General features: G+C 43.9%; 1 protein-coding gene across 1 annotated transcript in view; it reads left to right on the forward strand.

Moving 5' to 3' along the window:
• The window catches only part of LOC106561720 (AT-rich interactive domain-containing protein 3B), a 37123-nt gene extending 23133 nt beyond the window's left edge, over positions 1 to 13990 (forward strand). Inside the window, 8 exon segments of the mRNA XM_014125938.3 lie at positions 1271 to 1345; positions 3253 to 3325; positions 10761 to 10944; positions 11247 to 11506; positions 11896 to 11948; positions 11951 to 12179; positions 13320 to 13415; positions 13596 to 13990. Coding sequence (XP_013981413.3) covers positions 1271 to 1345; positions 3253 to 3325; positions 10761 to 10944; positions 11247 to 11506; positions 11896 to 11948; positions 11951 to 12179; positions 13320 to 13415; positions 13596 to 13741 — 1116 coding nt within the window. The 3' untranslated portion in view covers positions 13742 to 13990.
• Positions 13991 to 15130: the final 1140 nt, after the last annotated feature.

Below are 15130 nucleotides of genomic sequence, written 5' to 3' on the forward strand. Positions count from 1 at the left end.
ATCCAGTGGAAACATCGTTAAATAGGCCTACCTGATTTACTTCTTATCCTTATCCACAGCCTACAGCTGTGTCTGTTCCGAGCTCACTGGCATGAAAACTAAGGACCCAGAATATTTCATACAATGTTGCAAGTTTGCTAGAGTGAGCTTCAGGCCTGAGTTAATAGTTGATACAATGTTTCAAGTTTGGCTACACATGGCCTGTTTTGCAACAATGTGATTTATAGGATATTTATTTTTATCAAGATATTTTTCTACCTGTGGGCCGCATTTTATTTTATTTTTTTTCCCGGCTTTTTCTATTTTTACATAGTTGGTAGTGACAATATAAGGTACTTTTTAGGTTTGTATCATTTTGATAAACCACATGACAATGATTTTGAGATATGACGATATTATTATATATGATATCTGTTCCACAAAAAAAATGTATGTATGAAAACCATAACTGGCATGCAGATTGGTAGAAAGGTTCAGTTAAATTGTCATTCCACATTTGAAAGGTTGGCGACACCTCCTGTAGCCTATTACAGGCAACTTCAGGAGAGTAACGGCAGAATCCGCGAAAGCCAGCTGGAGGAGATTGGTCAGGTTAAGGTTTTTTTTCCCTTCTGGTTATCTTGATCTCTGGCTCCTCCTTGAGTCATGTCTTATTTCATCAAACAGAGCGCTTAAAGCATCAGACAAGCTCAATGCAAATAGTTGATCTTATTAAAACACATATGGTCTGTCTATATATGGAAAACTACACGTTTTCAATTTTCGACTAATCGATTGATCGAAACAGTCGGACAGTCCTAAAATATTGTAGAATCCAGGTGTGAAAAGCTCTTAGAGCCTTACCCAGAAAGACTCACAGCTGTAATCAAAAGTGATTCTAACAAGTATTGACTCAGGTGTGTGAATACTTACGGAAATGAGATTTTTGTATTTAATTTTCAATAAATGTGCAAACATTTATAAAAACATGTTTTCACTTTGTCGTTATGGGGTATTGTGTTTTTAGATGGGTGAGGGGAAACAATCGATTTGAATCCATTTTGAATTTGGGCTGTAACACAAGAATGTGGAATAATTCAAGGGGTGTGAATACTTTCTGAAGGCTCTGTAACTAATTATCTATCTAACTAACTGAACAACTAATTAAACTAAATGTTTAAATAATAATTTATTAACGTAAAAATGAAGCCTTTTTATCAACCCTTAGGGATAAACTAACTGATAAATAAAACCAAAATAATCATGTTTATTGTGGGGTTTTTTTTAACAGAAAGGCAGTGTGGGCTGGGCGGAGGAGAATGAAGGAAGCAAAACAAGAGGAGAGCCGTCCCGAGACTTTGCAAAGGTAATCAGATTGGATAAAATGTTCAGACCGATGTAAGCCGAAGATGCATTAAACTAAACTAAAAGCTTAAGTAAAAGGAATCCACACAGACCATCTGAGAAAAGGCCACGTTCCAGTTCTTTACCCTTCTCCCCAAAGTGTACACTCCCCCCTCATGGATTTAAAAGGAATGGACTGGTGGAAAGTACTTCCTCCAACTATGCTTGCACCAATCCAATGCCTGTACATGCATGAGGGGGAGTGAACAAGTGCACACTTTGTGGTAAAGGGTAGGGGATTGAAATGCAGCCCTAGACTCAAAGGTTCTAAAATCTGAATGCAACTGACAAATCTGAACCAGTCCAGATGAAAGGGGGGGGATACCTAGTCAGTTGTACAGGGAAAGGGGGGATACCTAGTCAGTTGTACAGGGAAAGGGGGGATACCTAGTCAGTTGTATAGGGAAAGGGGGATACCTAGTCAGTTGTATAGGGAAAGGGGGGGATACCTAGTCAGTTGTATAGGGAAAGGGGGGGATACCTAGTCAGTTGTACAGGGAAAGGGGGGGATACCTAGTCAGTTGTACAGGGAAAGGGGGGATACCTAGTCAGTTGTACAGGAAAGGGGGGATACCTAGTCAGTTGTACAGGGGGGGGGATACCTAGTCAGTTGTACAGGGAAAGGGGGGGATACCTAGTCAGTTGTACAGGGAAAGGGGGGATACCTAGTCAGTTGTACAGGGAAAGGGGGGGATACCTAGTCAGTTGTACAGGGAAAGGGGGGATACCTAGTCAGTTGTACAGGGAAAGGGGGGATACCTAGTCAGTTGTATAGGGAAAGAGGGATACCTAGTCAGTTGTACAGGGAAGGGGGGATACCTAGTCAGTTGTATAGGGAAAGGGGGGATAACTAGTCAGTTGTACAGGGAAGGGGAGATACCTAGTCAGTTGTATAGGGAAAGGGGGATACCTAGTCAGTTGTATAGGGAAAGGGGGGATACCTAGTCAGTTGTACAGGGAAAGGGGGGATACCTAGTCAGTTGTACAGGGAAAGGGGGGATACCTAGTCAGTTGTACAGGGAAGGGGGGATACCTAGTCAGTTGTACAGGGAAGGGGAGATACCTAGTCAGTTGTACAGGGAAGGGGAGATACCTAGTCAGTTGTACAGGGAAGGGGAGATACCTAGTCAGTTGTACAGGAAAAGGGGGGGATACCTAGTCAGTTGTACAGGGAAAGGGGGGATACCTAGTCAGTTGTACAGGAAAAGGGGGGGATACCTAGCCAGTTGTACAGGGAAAGGGGGGGATACCTAGTCAGTTGTACAGGGAAGGGGGGATACCTAGCCAGTTGTACAGGGAAAGGGGGATACCTAGTCAGTTGTACAGGGAAAGGGGGGATACCTAGTCAGTTGTACAGGGAAAGGGGGATACCTAGTCAGATGTACAGGGAAAGGGGGGGGGATACCTAGTCAGTTGTATAGGGAAAGAGGGGGATACCTAGTCAGTTGTACAACTGAATGCCTTCAACTGAAATGTGTCTTCCACATTTAACCCAACCCCTCTGAATCAGAGAGGTACGGGGGGGCTGCCATAATCGACATCCACGTCTTTGGCGCCCGGTGAACACTGGGTTAACTGCCTTGCTCAGGGGGCAGAACGACAGATTTTTACCTTGTCAGCTCGGTGATTCAATCCAGCAACCGTTCAGTTACTGACCCATCGCTCCTACCCACCAGACTACCTGCCGCCCTGAGTCAACATTTTCTCAATGGCCTGTGTGGACCTAACTCTGGATAGTGGACGGGGTAGTATGTCTGAATAGTGAATACACATAGAATCATGTTTTTAATGGTTATTAACTAAGTTAGTTATACAGTTGATTATAAACTTAATTCTAAAGTTATTAACAAAGTACATTTTCATCCCCAGCTGTATGAACTGGACAGTGACCCAAACCGGAAGGTGTTCCTTGATGAACTGTTTGTGTATATGCAGAAACGAGGTAAAGCTTATTTTTTTCTCTCTCTCTCTAAGCATTGTACTGTAAAACCAGTTCAGCTTTAGTGGAAAGCATTTTCCTGGGATTCCTCACTTTAGATTGTACTTTTTTTTGTTTGTTTGTAGGAATCTCCATAAAATGTAATCTTATCTATTTCCTCTTTCATTTCTGTTCTTGACAGAGTTTTTCAGTAAGGATCTTAACCTCATGTCCAAGGAGTCATGTCTGGGGGTTTGAGTCCCCCTCTAAGCAAAACTGTTTTACCACAGGTTTCCTGAAATTCTTCCAGCTACATTTTTAGACTGAATTCATAAGAAAATAATCAATATCATGCATATACACAATTTAACCATCTATTCATGGTTTATGAATGCAATATACATTTTTTGTTTGTTGTTGCTGCAGTTACTGTGGTTAGACAGTTTTAAATCTTTCAATTCAAATATATGTCAGCTGTAATCAAAGCTATGGTCCATTCTTTCCAACTTAGAATAATTTACCCACTAGCCCCCGCCGCCAACCTTTCTCCATATGTGTAGGTGGGTATGGAGGGGGAGAGGAGCAAGGATGTTTGGGTTAAGGGAGCCTATGTCTGTTTTAGGCCTGATGGAGGAATGAGCCTCAAGTTCAGAGCCCCTCCTTCTCTATAACATAATATGACTGACAGATTGTATGGAGATACAGTATATATGAATGTAAACAAGTTGTCTCGTACTGCGGTGAATGAAACAGTGCTGTCATCCTCATCAACATGCTAGATATTTGACCTCTGGAGATGTATAAGTGGCAGGGTAGCCTAGTGGTTAGAGCGTTGGACTAGTAACCGAAAGGTTACAAGTTCAAATCCCCGAGCTGACAAGGTAGAAATCTGTCGTTCTGCCCCTGAACAAGGCCGTCATTGAAAATAAGAATTTGTTCTTAACTGACTTGCCTAGTTAAATAAAGGTCAAATAAACAAATAAGCATGGCTGAGAGACTATAGTCTGTTAGTAGCTAGGTGTCCATCCAATTGGCGACCAGATGTTCAGGTAAATAAAAATAAAAAATCTACATAAAACAATTATGTGCATTTTCCCACCCGCTACGTTTCCATCAAACTGACTTATCGCGGATAAAAGGCTGAGCGTGATGACATAGTGCACATAACAATTACTTATACACGATCAAGCAAAATAATAGGCAGTATTGCATGCTAAATGTTTCTGATCAGTGATTGATGAGCAAACGAATAGATTTAATTATACCACCTTCACTTATTTGCCCAGCCATAGAATTAACCAAATATACAGATGGAGATTCAGTGAAACAAAATCACATTGTTGGTAATCAAGCCTAATACTGTTGTGTCGTCTGCAAACTTGATGATTGAGTTGGAGGCGTGCATGTCCATGCAGTCATGGTTGAACAGGGAGTACAGGAGGGGGCTGAGCACACACCCTTGTGGGGCCCCAGTGTTGGGGATCAGTGAAGTGGAGATGTTGTTTCTTACCTTCACCACCTGGGGGCGGCCTGTCCGGAAGTCCAGGACCCAATTGCACAGGGCGGGGTTGAGACCCAGGTCTTAAAGCTTACTGATGAGCTTGGAGGGTACTATGGTGTTGAATGCTGAGCTGTAGTCAATAAACAGCATTCTTACAAAAGGTATTCCTCTTGTCCAGATGGGATAGGGCAGTGTGGTGGCAATTGCATCATCTGTGGACCTATTGGGGCGGTACGCAAATTGAAGTGGGTCTAGGGTGACAGGTAAGATGGAGGTGATATGATCCTTGACTAGTCTCTCAAAGCACTTCATGATGACAGAAGTGAGTGCTACGGGGCGATAGTCATTTAGTTCAGTTACCTTTGGGTTAATGCGTTTTTTAAATGTCTTACGTCTGCCACGGCGAAGGAGAGCCCACAGTCCATGGTAGCGGGCCACGTCGTTGGCAATGTATTATCCTCAAAGCGGGCAAAGAAGGTGTTTAGTTTGTCTGGAAGCAAGACATCATCGGTGTCTGTGATGTGGCTGGTTTTCTTTTTGTTGTCTGTGATTGTCTGTAGACCCTGCCACATAGGTCTCGTGTCTGAGCCATTGAATTGCGACTCCACTTTGTCTCTATACCGACAATAACTTGTTTGATTGCCTTGCGGAGGGAATAACTACACTGTTTGTATTCGGCCATATTCCCAGTCACCTTTCCATGGTTAAATGCGGTGGTTTGCGCTTTCAGTTTTGCACGAATGCCGCCATCTATCCACAGTTTCTGGTTAGGGTAGGTTTTAATAGTCACAGTGGGCACAACATCTCCTATGCACTTCCTTATAAACTCACTCACCAAATCAGCGTAAAATCAATATTATTTTCTGAGGCTACCCGGAACATGTCCCAGTCTGTGTGATCGAAACTATCTTGACGCGTGGATTCCGATTGGTCAGACCAGTGTTGAATAGTCCTTATCACGGGTACATCCTGTTTTAAGTTCCTGCCTATAGGAAGGGAGTAGCAAAATAGAGTCGTGGTCAGATTTGCTGAAAGGAGGGTGGGGGAGGGCCTTGTATGCATCGTGGAAGTTAGAGTAGCAGTGATCCAGTGTTTTGCCAGCACGAGTGCTACAATCAATTTAGGTAGCCGCCTTCTCAAATTTGCTTTATTGAAATCCCCCGATACAATAAATGCAGCCTCCGGATATATGGTTTCCAGTTTGCATAAAGTCCAGTGAAGTTCCTTGAGGGCCATCGTGGTATTGGCTTGAGGGGCGATATACACGGCTGTGACTATAACCGACGAGAATTCTCTTGGGAGATAATATGGTCGGCATTTGATTGAGAGGCATTCTAGGTCAGGTGAACAAAAGAACTTGAGTTCCTGTATGTTGTTACAATTACACCATGAGTTGTTAATCATGAAACATACACCCCGCCCTTTTTCTTCCCGGAGAGATGCTTATATCTCTCAGCACGACGCACAAAGAATCCTGGTGGCTGTACCGACTCTGACAGCATATCCCAAGAGAGAGCCATGTTTCTGTGAAACAGAGTATGTTACAATCCCTGATGTCTCTCTGGAAAGCAACCCTTACCCTAATTTCATCTACCTTGTTATCTAGAGACTGGACATTAGCGAGTAATGTACTCAAAAGTGGTGGGTGGTGTGCGTGCCTCCGAAGTCTGACCAGAATGCCACTCCGTCTTCCTCTTCTGCGGTGACAATGTTTTGTGTCAGCCTCTGGAATCAGTTCAAATGCCCTGGATGGTTTGGACAAAGGATCCGCTTCGGGAAAGTCGTATTCCTGGTCGTAGTGCTGGTAAGCGGATGTCGCTCTAATATCCAATAGTTCTTCCCAGCTGTATGTAATAACACTTTTTTTGGGGGTAGCAATGTAAGAAATAATACATAAAAAAACGAAATACTGAAAAGTTTCTTAAGGACTAGAAGCAAGGCGGCATTAGTGAGGTTGGCGACTGATGTTAGGCGATCAGGCCTGGCTCGTAGTCGGCGTTCCAATTCATCCAAAAGGTGTCCGATGGGGTTGAAGTCAGGGCTCTGTGCAGGCCAGTCTTCCACCCCGATCTCGACAAACCATTTCTGTATGGACCTCGCTTTGTGCACGGAGGAATTGTCATGCTGAAACAGGGAAGGGCCTTCCCCAAAACTGTTGCCACAATATGCACTCCAATAGTGAACGGAGGCCGCTTTCCCGCTGGTTCCTTTTTCAGGCTACTCGGGTTATTTCACTCCACGCATCAACTGCTGTTTGAGGAGCATACAGCCTCTTGCTGCATGACAGGTGATATTCCGCCCAAACTGTGTATGCCATGGACTCTCCAACCCTGTTCCTGCATTTACCCAGTGCTTAATTTTGGAAACCTGGTGAAATATAACGGCACAATCATTATTTTAATACATTTTTCTCGGGTCTTGGGCTCGTAGGTCTATGCGTAGCCATGAACTCTATGCGGATGTGTGTTTTGAATCATCACCTTAGAAAGCAGCTGTCCATTTTGGTGTTAGGCTTTGAAACAACGTCCACAGTGACCATGTTTTCCACTCTGTTTCAACCTGTTGTTGGAACTTCTTTCTTCAAATTAGGACCTGATGGAGGGACAATAGAGCCCTGAGTACCAGGCCATTAGAACCTGGTGGAGGGACAATAGAGCCCTGAGTACCAGGCCATTAGAACCTGATGGAGGAACAATAGAGCCCTGAGTACCAGGCCATTAGAACCTGGTGGAGGGACAATAGAGCCCTGAGTACCAGACCATTAGAACCTGGTGGAGGGACAATAGAGCCCTGAGTACCAGGCCATTAGAACCTGATGGAGGGACAATAGAGCCCTGAGTACCAGGCCATTAGAACCTGATGGAGGGACAATAGAACCCTGAGTACCGGGCCATTAGAACCTGGTGGAGGGACAATAGAGCCCTGAGTACCAGGCCATTAGAACCTGATGGAGGAACAATAGAGCCCTGAGTACCAGGCCATTAGAACCTGGTGGAGGGACAATAGAGCCCTGAGTACCAGACCATTAGAACCTGATGGAGGAACAATAGAGCCCTGAGTACCAGGCCATTAGAACCTGATGGAGGGACAATAGAGCCCTGAGTACCAGGCCATTAGAACCTGATGGAGGAACAATAGAGCCCTGAGTACCAGGCCATTAGAACCTGATGGAGGGACAATAGAGCCTGTACAGAGTGCATAAGAGGAGATTACTGCGACTCAACGGCAATTTTAGTGCCCTTGGTGTGACCACCATTTGCCTCATGCAGTGTGACACATATCCTCCTCCTTGATCAGGCTGTTGATTGTGGCCTGTGGAATGTTGTTGTCCCACGCCTCTTCAACGGCTGTACAAAGTTGGTGGATATTGGCGGGAACTGGAACACACTGTCGTGTTCCAACATGCTCAATGGGTGACATGTCTGGTGAGTATGCAGTCCATTTTCAAATTCCAGGAATTGTGTACAGATCTTTGTGACATTGTTTACGTTATCATGCTGAAACATGAAGTAATGGCGACGGATGAATGGCACAACAATGGGCCTCAGGATCTCATTGCGGTCATTTTGTGCATTCAAATTGTCATCGATAAAATGCAATTGTGTTTGTTGTCCGTAGTTTATGCCTGCCCGTACCATAACCCCACCGCCACCATGGGACACTCTGTTCACAACGTAGACATCAGCAAACTGCTAGCCTACACAATGCCATGTCTGTCTGCCATCTGTCCGGTACAGAAGAAACCGGGATTCATCAGTGAAGAGCACACTTCTCCAGGGTGACAGTGGCCATCAATGGTGAGCATTTGCCCACTGAAGTCGGTTACAACTCTGAACTGCAGTCAGATCAAGACCCTGGTGAGGACGATGAGCACGCAGATGAGCTTCCCTGAGACAGTTTCTGACAGTGTGTGCAGAAATTCTTTGGTTGTGCAAACCCACAGTTTCATCAGCTGTCCGGGTGGCTGGTCTCAGACGATGCCGCAGGTGATGAAGCCGGATGTGGAAGTCCTGGGCTGGCGTGGTTATATGCGATCTGCGGTTGTGAGGCCGGTTGGACGTACTGCCAAATTCTCTGAAACAACGTTGGGAGGCGGCTTTTGGTAGAGAAATGAACATTCAATTCCCTGGCAACAGCTCTGGTGGACATTATTGCAGTCAGCATGCTGCAACAATTGCACGTTCCATAAACACTTGAGACAACTGTGACATTGTGTTGTGTGACAAAACTTCACATTTTCAGTGGCCTTTTATTGTCCCCAACACAAGGTGCACCTATGTAATGATCCTGCTGTTTAATCAGCTTCTTGATATGCCACACCTGTCAGTTGGCTGGATTATCTTGGCAAAGGAGAAATGCTCATTAACAGGGATAAAAACAAATTCATGCACAGAATTTGAGAGGTGCGTATTTTGTGACTATGGCTCAATTCTTTTTTCAGCTCATGAAACCAACACTTTACATGTTGCGGTTTTTTTTCCGTTTTTTTTTCAGTAGAACATTTTATTTAACCTTTTATTTAACTAGGCAAGTCAGTTAAGAACAAATTCTTATTTACAATGACGGTTTACCAAAAGGCCTCCTGCGGGGACGGTGGCCTGGGATTAAAATAAAAAATGAATACAATATATATATATATATATATATATATATATATATATATATATATATATATATATATATATATATATATATATATATGAAAAAAGACACATCACAACAAGAGAGACTACACAACACTACATAAAGAGAGACCTAAGACGACAACATAGCAAGGCAGCAACACATGACAATACAGCATGGCAGCAACACAACATAACAACAACATGGTAGCAGCACAACATAACAACAACATGGTAGCAGCACAACATGGTAGCAGCACAAAACATGGTACAAACATTATTGGGCACAGTCAACAGCACAAAGGTCAAGAAGGTAGAGCCAACATGCTGGCTAAATGTTCTGATCAATCCTAATAAATGAACCAACTAGACAAGATGATCATGAGCAGCTCTTACCTCAACTTACAGTTAGCTAACTTTTCCACAACCCTAATTGAACCCAAACCAATATTCCGAACGGACATTCAATTCTTATTATTATTATTTTTATTATTTTTTATAATCTGACATTGATTTATCAACACAAGTCCCCACGCTTGTTTCAAAGCAGCGCGAAACGGTGCTGAAATAGTTGACCACGTGCGGGTGGACTATTGCTTCAAGTCCTATTCTAACTATTGGATGACTTTAGGAGTTGCCTTAAAGCAACAATTTGATGCCTTCAATTGGATAAGCGTACTTTATTCCAATAAATTCACTGACGTTTTTTTGGCTTTGACCCTGGGTTAAATAGGTGTTAATTTAACATATTACTGTAGCTAGATCAACAGACACTACTGTACAAACTACAGTGTTTTGGAAACATGAGCTGTCAGAATGTTATTTATGTTCAGTGTTATGAAGTCTGGCCTCATTTTAAATCAAATTCGACTGCCTAAATCTTGGCCGCATAGGCATTGAGTGACTCCTTCCATCTTGGATCTGTAGACGCATGAAGAGAAAATTAAACTGGGCATCTCCAGGCACTCTAGTCAACCGCATCCCCATCAAGATATCTGCCACCATCTTGGATCTGTAGACATCTAGTTTCAACTCTTCTACCTGTTTCTACCTCTTTCTCCAGGCACCCTGGTCAACCACATCCCCATCATGATATCTGCCACCATCTTGGATCTGTAGACATCTAGTTTCAACTCTTCTACCTCTTTCTCCAGGCACCCTGGTCAACCACATCCCCATCATGATATCTGCCACCATCTTGGATCTGTAGACATCTAGTTTCAACTCTTCTACCTCTTTCTCCAGGCACCCTGGTCAACCACATCCCCATCATGATATCTGCCACCATCTTGGATCTGTAGACATCTAGTTTCAACTCTTCTACCTCTTTCTCCAGGCACCCCGGTGAACCGTATCCCCATCATGGCTAAGCAGGTGCTGGACCTGTACATGCTCTACAAGCTGGTGACGGAGAAGGGCGGCCTGGTGGAGGTCATTAACAAGAAGATCTGGAGAGAGATCACGAGAGGACTCAACCTGCCTACCTCCATCACCTCAGCAGCCTTCACCCTCCGCACACAGTGAGTCTACACTTGGGCGTTAAGCACCAAACAGAAGAAAATGCTCTGAAATTGAGTTAAACAGGGAGGTAATCTGTAAATGGGTCTTTGTGTTAAAAAAAAAAAAAGGATTGGCCTGAGCAAGATTTCCTAATTTGCTGCGTAGATGTGCTCATCTTCAATTAAATGGGAAGCAAGCTAATTAGAGGTCAGCGAAGCTGCACAGGACCTAGCTAGACCAATCACCTCATGATGGGAAAAGTACTTCTAAATACAGAGAGAGAAAAAAAATCCAACCACTGCCTTGTCCTACGTTCACCCAGGTATATGAAGTACCTGTACCCGTACGAGTGTGAGAAGAAGGGGCTGAGCTCTCCAGGCAAGCTCCAGGCTGCTATAGACGGTAACCGGAGGGAAGGCCGAAGACCCAGCTACAGTAACAGCCTGTACGGCTTCTCCACCTCCACCGCCCCTGGCCAGCCACACCACTCCCTCCTCTCTCCCTCCAAGATGCCCCACCACTCCTCAGCCGGTCACAACGGCCTGCACACCTCCACCAGCCCATCGCTGACGAGATCTGCAGGTGTTTTAGCGTTTTTTTAATTTTATTTTTATAAACACATAAATGTTTTGATATGTAGTTAGGTGAACAACATGGATGATTTCCTGTCACCAACATGTGACTAACTTGTGATGGGCTACATCGTTCTGACATCACATTTATAGAAAATAAATGTGGTGTTATGGCGCCTTCTACTGTCAGATTTATTCAGACATGATCACTGACCATCCACATTGCATGCCCTGATAAGGAAACAAATGACTGACCCATGGTTTTTTAATTTTTAAAAAATCTAATCTAATGGCCTTGTTTTGAAAACATTGTTAAATGTTGAAATATTTCAAATGTTGACATTTGCGGTGTGACATTAATCTATGAAAAAAAATACTTCCCCCTCTGTTCCCTCTCAGAGGAGATGTCGACCCCCATGCCACCAAGCCGTCTACCCATGGCCAACGCTCTCTCCCTGGGGCGCAGCAGCAGCTAGCTCAGGCCGCTACCCTGGAACACCTCCGAGAGAAACTGGAGAGAGGAGGAGGAGGAGGAGAGGACCCAGACAGGAAGATGGCTGACTTGGTCATGGAGGAACAGCAGAGATTGATGCAACAGGTGTTCCAACAGAACCTGTTGGCTATGGCCTCTCACTTCAACCCCGGCATGAAGCAACTCAAACTCAACAACAACAACAAACACGGTCAGTACTGGGCTGGGTGTGTTGGCTGCCAATTAGTTCAATCAATCAAATGTATTTATAAAGCCCTTCTTACATCAGCTGATGTCACAAAGTGCTGTACAGAAACCCAGCATAAAACCCCAAACAGCAAGCAATGCAGGTGTAGAAGCACGGTGGCTAGGAAAAACTCCCTAGAAAGGCCAGAACCTAGGAAGAAACCTAGAGAGGAACCAGGCTATGAGGGGTGGCCAGTCCTCTTCTGGCTGTGCCGGGTGGAGATTATAACAGAACATGGTCAAGATGTTCAAATGTTCATAAATAATAATAATCACAGTAGTTGTCGAGGGTGCAACAAGTCAGCACCTCAGGAGTAAATGTCAGTTGGCTTTTCATAGCCGATCATTCAGAGTATCTCTACCGCTCCTGCTGTCTCTAGAGAGTTGAAAACAGCAGGTCTGGGACAGGTAGCACGTCCGGTGAACAGGTCAGGGTTCCATAGCCGCAGGCAGAACAGTTGAAACTGGAGCAGCAGCACGGCCAGGTGGACAACGAGGAGTCATCAGGCCAGGTAGTCCTGAGGCATGGTCCTAGGGCTCAGGTCCTCCGAGAGAAAGAAAGAAAAAGAGAGAGAATACTGAAATTCACACAGGACACCGGATAAGATAGGAGAAATACTCCAGATATAACAGACTGACCCTAGCCCCCCGACACATAAACTACTGCAGCATAAATACTGGAGGCTGAGACAGGAGGGGTCAGAAGACACTGTGGCCCTGTCCGACGATACCCCCGGACAGGGCCAAACAGGAAGGATATAACCCCACCCACTTTGCCAAAGCACAGACTCCACACCACTAGAGGGATATCTTCAACCACCAACTTACCATCCTGAGACAAGGCCGAGAATAGCCCACAAACCCAAGGGGGGGCGCCAACCCGGACAGGAAGACCACGTCAGTGACTCAACCCACTCAAGTGACGCACCCCTCCTAGGGACGGCATGGAAAAGCAATTAGTTAGTTGTCATATTCTAGGGCTTACAATAGTCCGCTCTAATCTGATCTCAGATCTGTTTTGTATTCATTGTCAAGCCAAACATGTTTACTCACATAATTGAATTGTAAACGTTTAACTCCTGACTGTATCTTTGTCCCACCTCAGAGAGTACTGCTAAGCAGGACCTGTCTCTCACTGTCTCCAGTAACGGGGTTGCCAGCATCAGTGTGTCTGTGGAGGTCAACGGAACACTCTATTCAGGTTAGTAAATGATGCTGCAATGTTTTTTTATTTGTTTATATTTGTTTAATTCTTGATACATTTTAGATCCGTCCAGAAAGGATTCCTAGCCCTTTACTCTGTAGGTCACTGTGACATTTTAACTTATCACACAGAGTCCCACTACTGACTAACCAATTTGTGTTCTTGTCTCCCCTGTAGGAATGCTGTTTGCCCAGAACACTCCTAATGCAGCCTCTGTGATGTCTGAGACCGTGCCTCCTGCTGAACAGATTGGTTTCTGTGTCCCCTCCTCCTCTCAGAGCCCCTCCTCCACATCCTCCTCTTCCTCCAAGGGGCTCAACTGACCGCAGTGTTCCAACACTGGCCGCCACCAGTCTCTCTCTCTCTCTCCAGTATACTCATGTTATTCTATTGTCCTGTGTTGAGGACAAAACTGGTGTTCAATCAAATGACCTCTTCTCTGGTCAAACTGGACTAATCTGTGTTATGGATGACAAATAGGGTTGGATTTTGAGAAAGTAAGTCTTAAAAACAAATGTCAAGGTATTGAATGTACAACTGACTGTTGTCTTTGGTTAAATATCTAGAACTACCACTTTCTCCATGGTCCTCCACTGAATACACATTTATTTGCATAGAAACAATGCATTTTGGGGAAAATCTAATCTTACAGCCAAGTGAAGAAGCAACTTGAATTGTTTTTTATTTTGGTATGTTTTATTAGTAAATGTACTTTTTTTTTTTCAATGTTTTTATTTGGTGATTATCATGTATTTTCATGTAATACTCATAATTGCTGTTTTCTTTGTGTACATCAATTCATCGGCTTTGAACTCTACAGTGCTAGTGAAGAACTGTTTCCCATAGTGCCACATACAGAAACTGCTTGTGAACAGACTAATGCATTTAAGTCAAGTAAGGAGGACTGAAGATTGGATTTTAGTTTTCTGATCAGGTTTAAACATTTAGAAGAAAAGCAAAAACCATGATGGCAAAGGTTTGTACAAAAGCCGGTTTTAATTTTTTTTAATCGAAATACTGTATGGTGATTGGCTATACTGCTGAGCTGATTTGTTGTCTCTACCTCATTGATGGTTTGAACATTATGGTAGCCGCCATCACTTCTGTTTACAAAATATGTTATTATAACCATCAACCAGACAATATGGATGCCAATAAGGGCTCTTAACCGGTGCATTCATTTTAACTTTCCTGGGTGCCTGGTGGGTGGAGTCTACACCATCCTAAAGAGTAAGCTCCCTCAACTTGATCACAGGGTGAGGTAATCTATACACCTCTTACCTCATTTTGAAGAGGAAGTTCAGTATTTTACAAACTAACGTTAGATGGTTCCTCACCCTGAAAGTCATCTATGACCCTGGAGAAAATGTACTTTTCAGGATGATGAATCGTCTACCGTTCGTTTTGTAAAATACTGAACTTGCCCTTTTTTTAATGGCTTTCCATTTCGGGAAGTGACTTTCTCAGGATCTCCTTATATGGACCAGGGAGGACTCAGCACAGATCATACCAAACACCCACAGAATGTATCTTCAGAATACTCCCGGTAAAACATTCAGCATTCGTTACAGTGTGACACTGAAATTTAGTCTCTCTTGATGTTTTCCTCATGACATCTGTGTCATGGGAGCTGGGTTGTGTTCATTAGGACAAAATGCTTTGAAACTGGAGAGAGAGAGAAAAAAAAGGGACAATTTAGTTATGGGACAAGA

Source organism: Salmo salar, chromosome 10, assembly GCF_965601325.2.
Source record: "Salmo salar chromosome 10, fSalSal1, whole genome shotgun sequence".
Classification (NCBI taxonomy): Eukaryota; Metazoa; Chordata; class Actinopteri; order Salmoniformes; family Salmonidae; genus Salmo; species Salmo salar.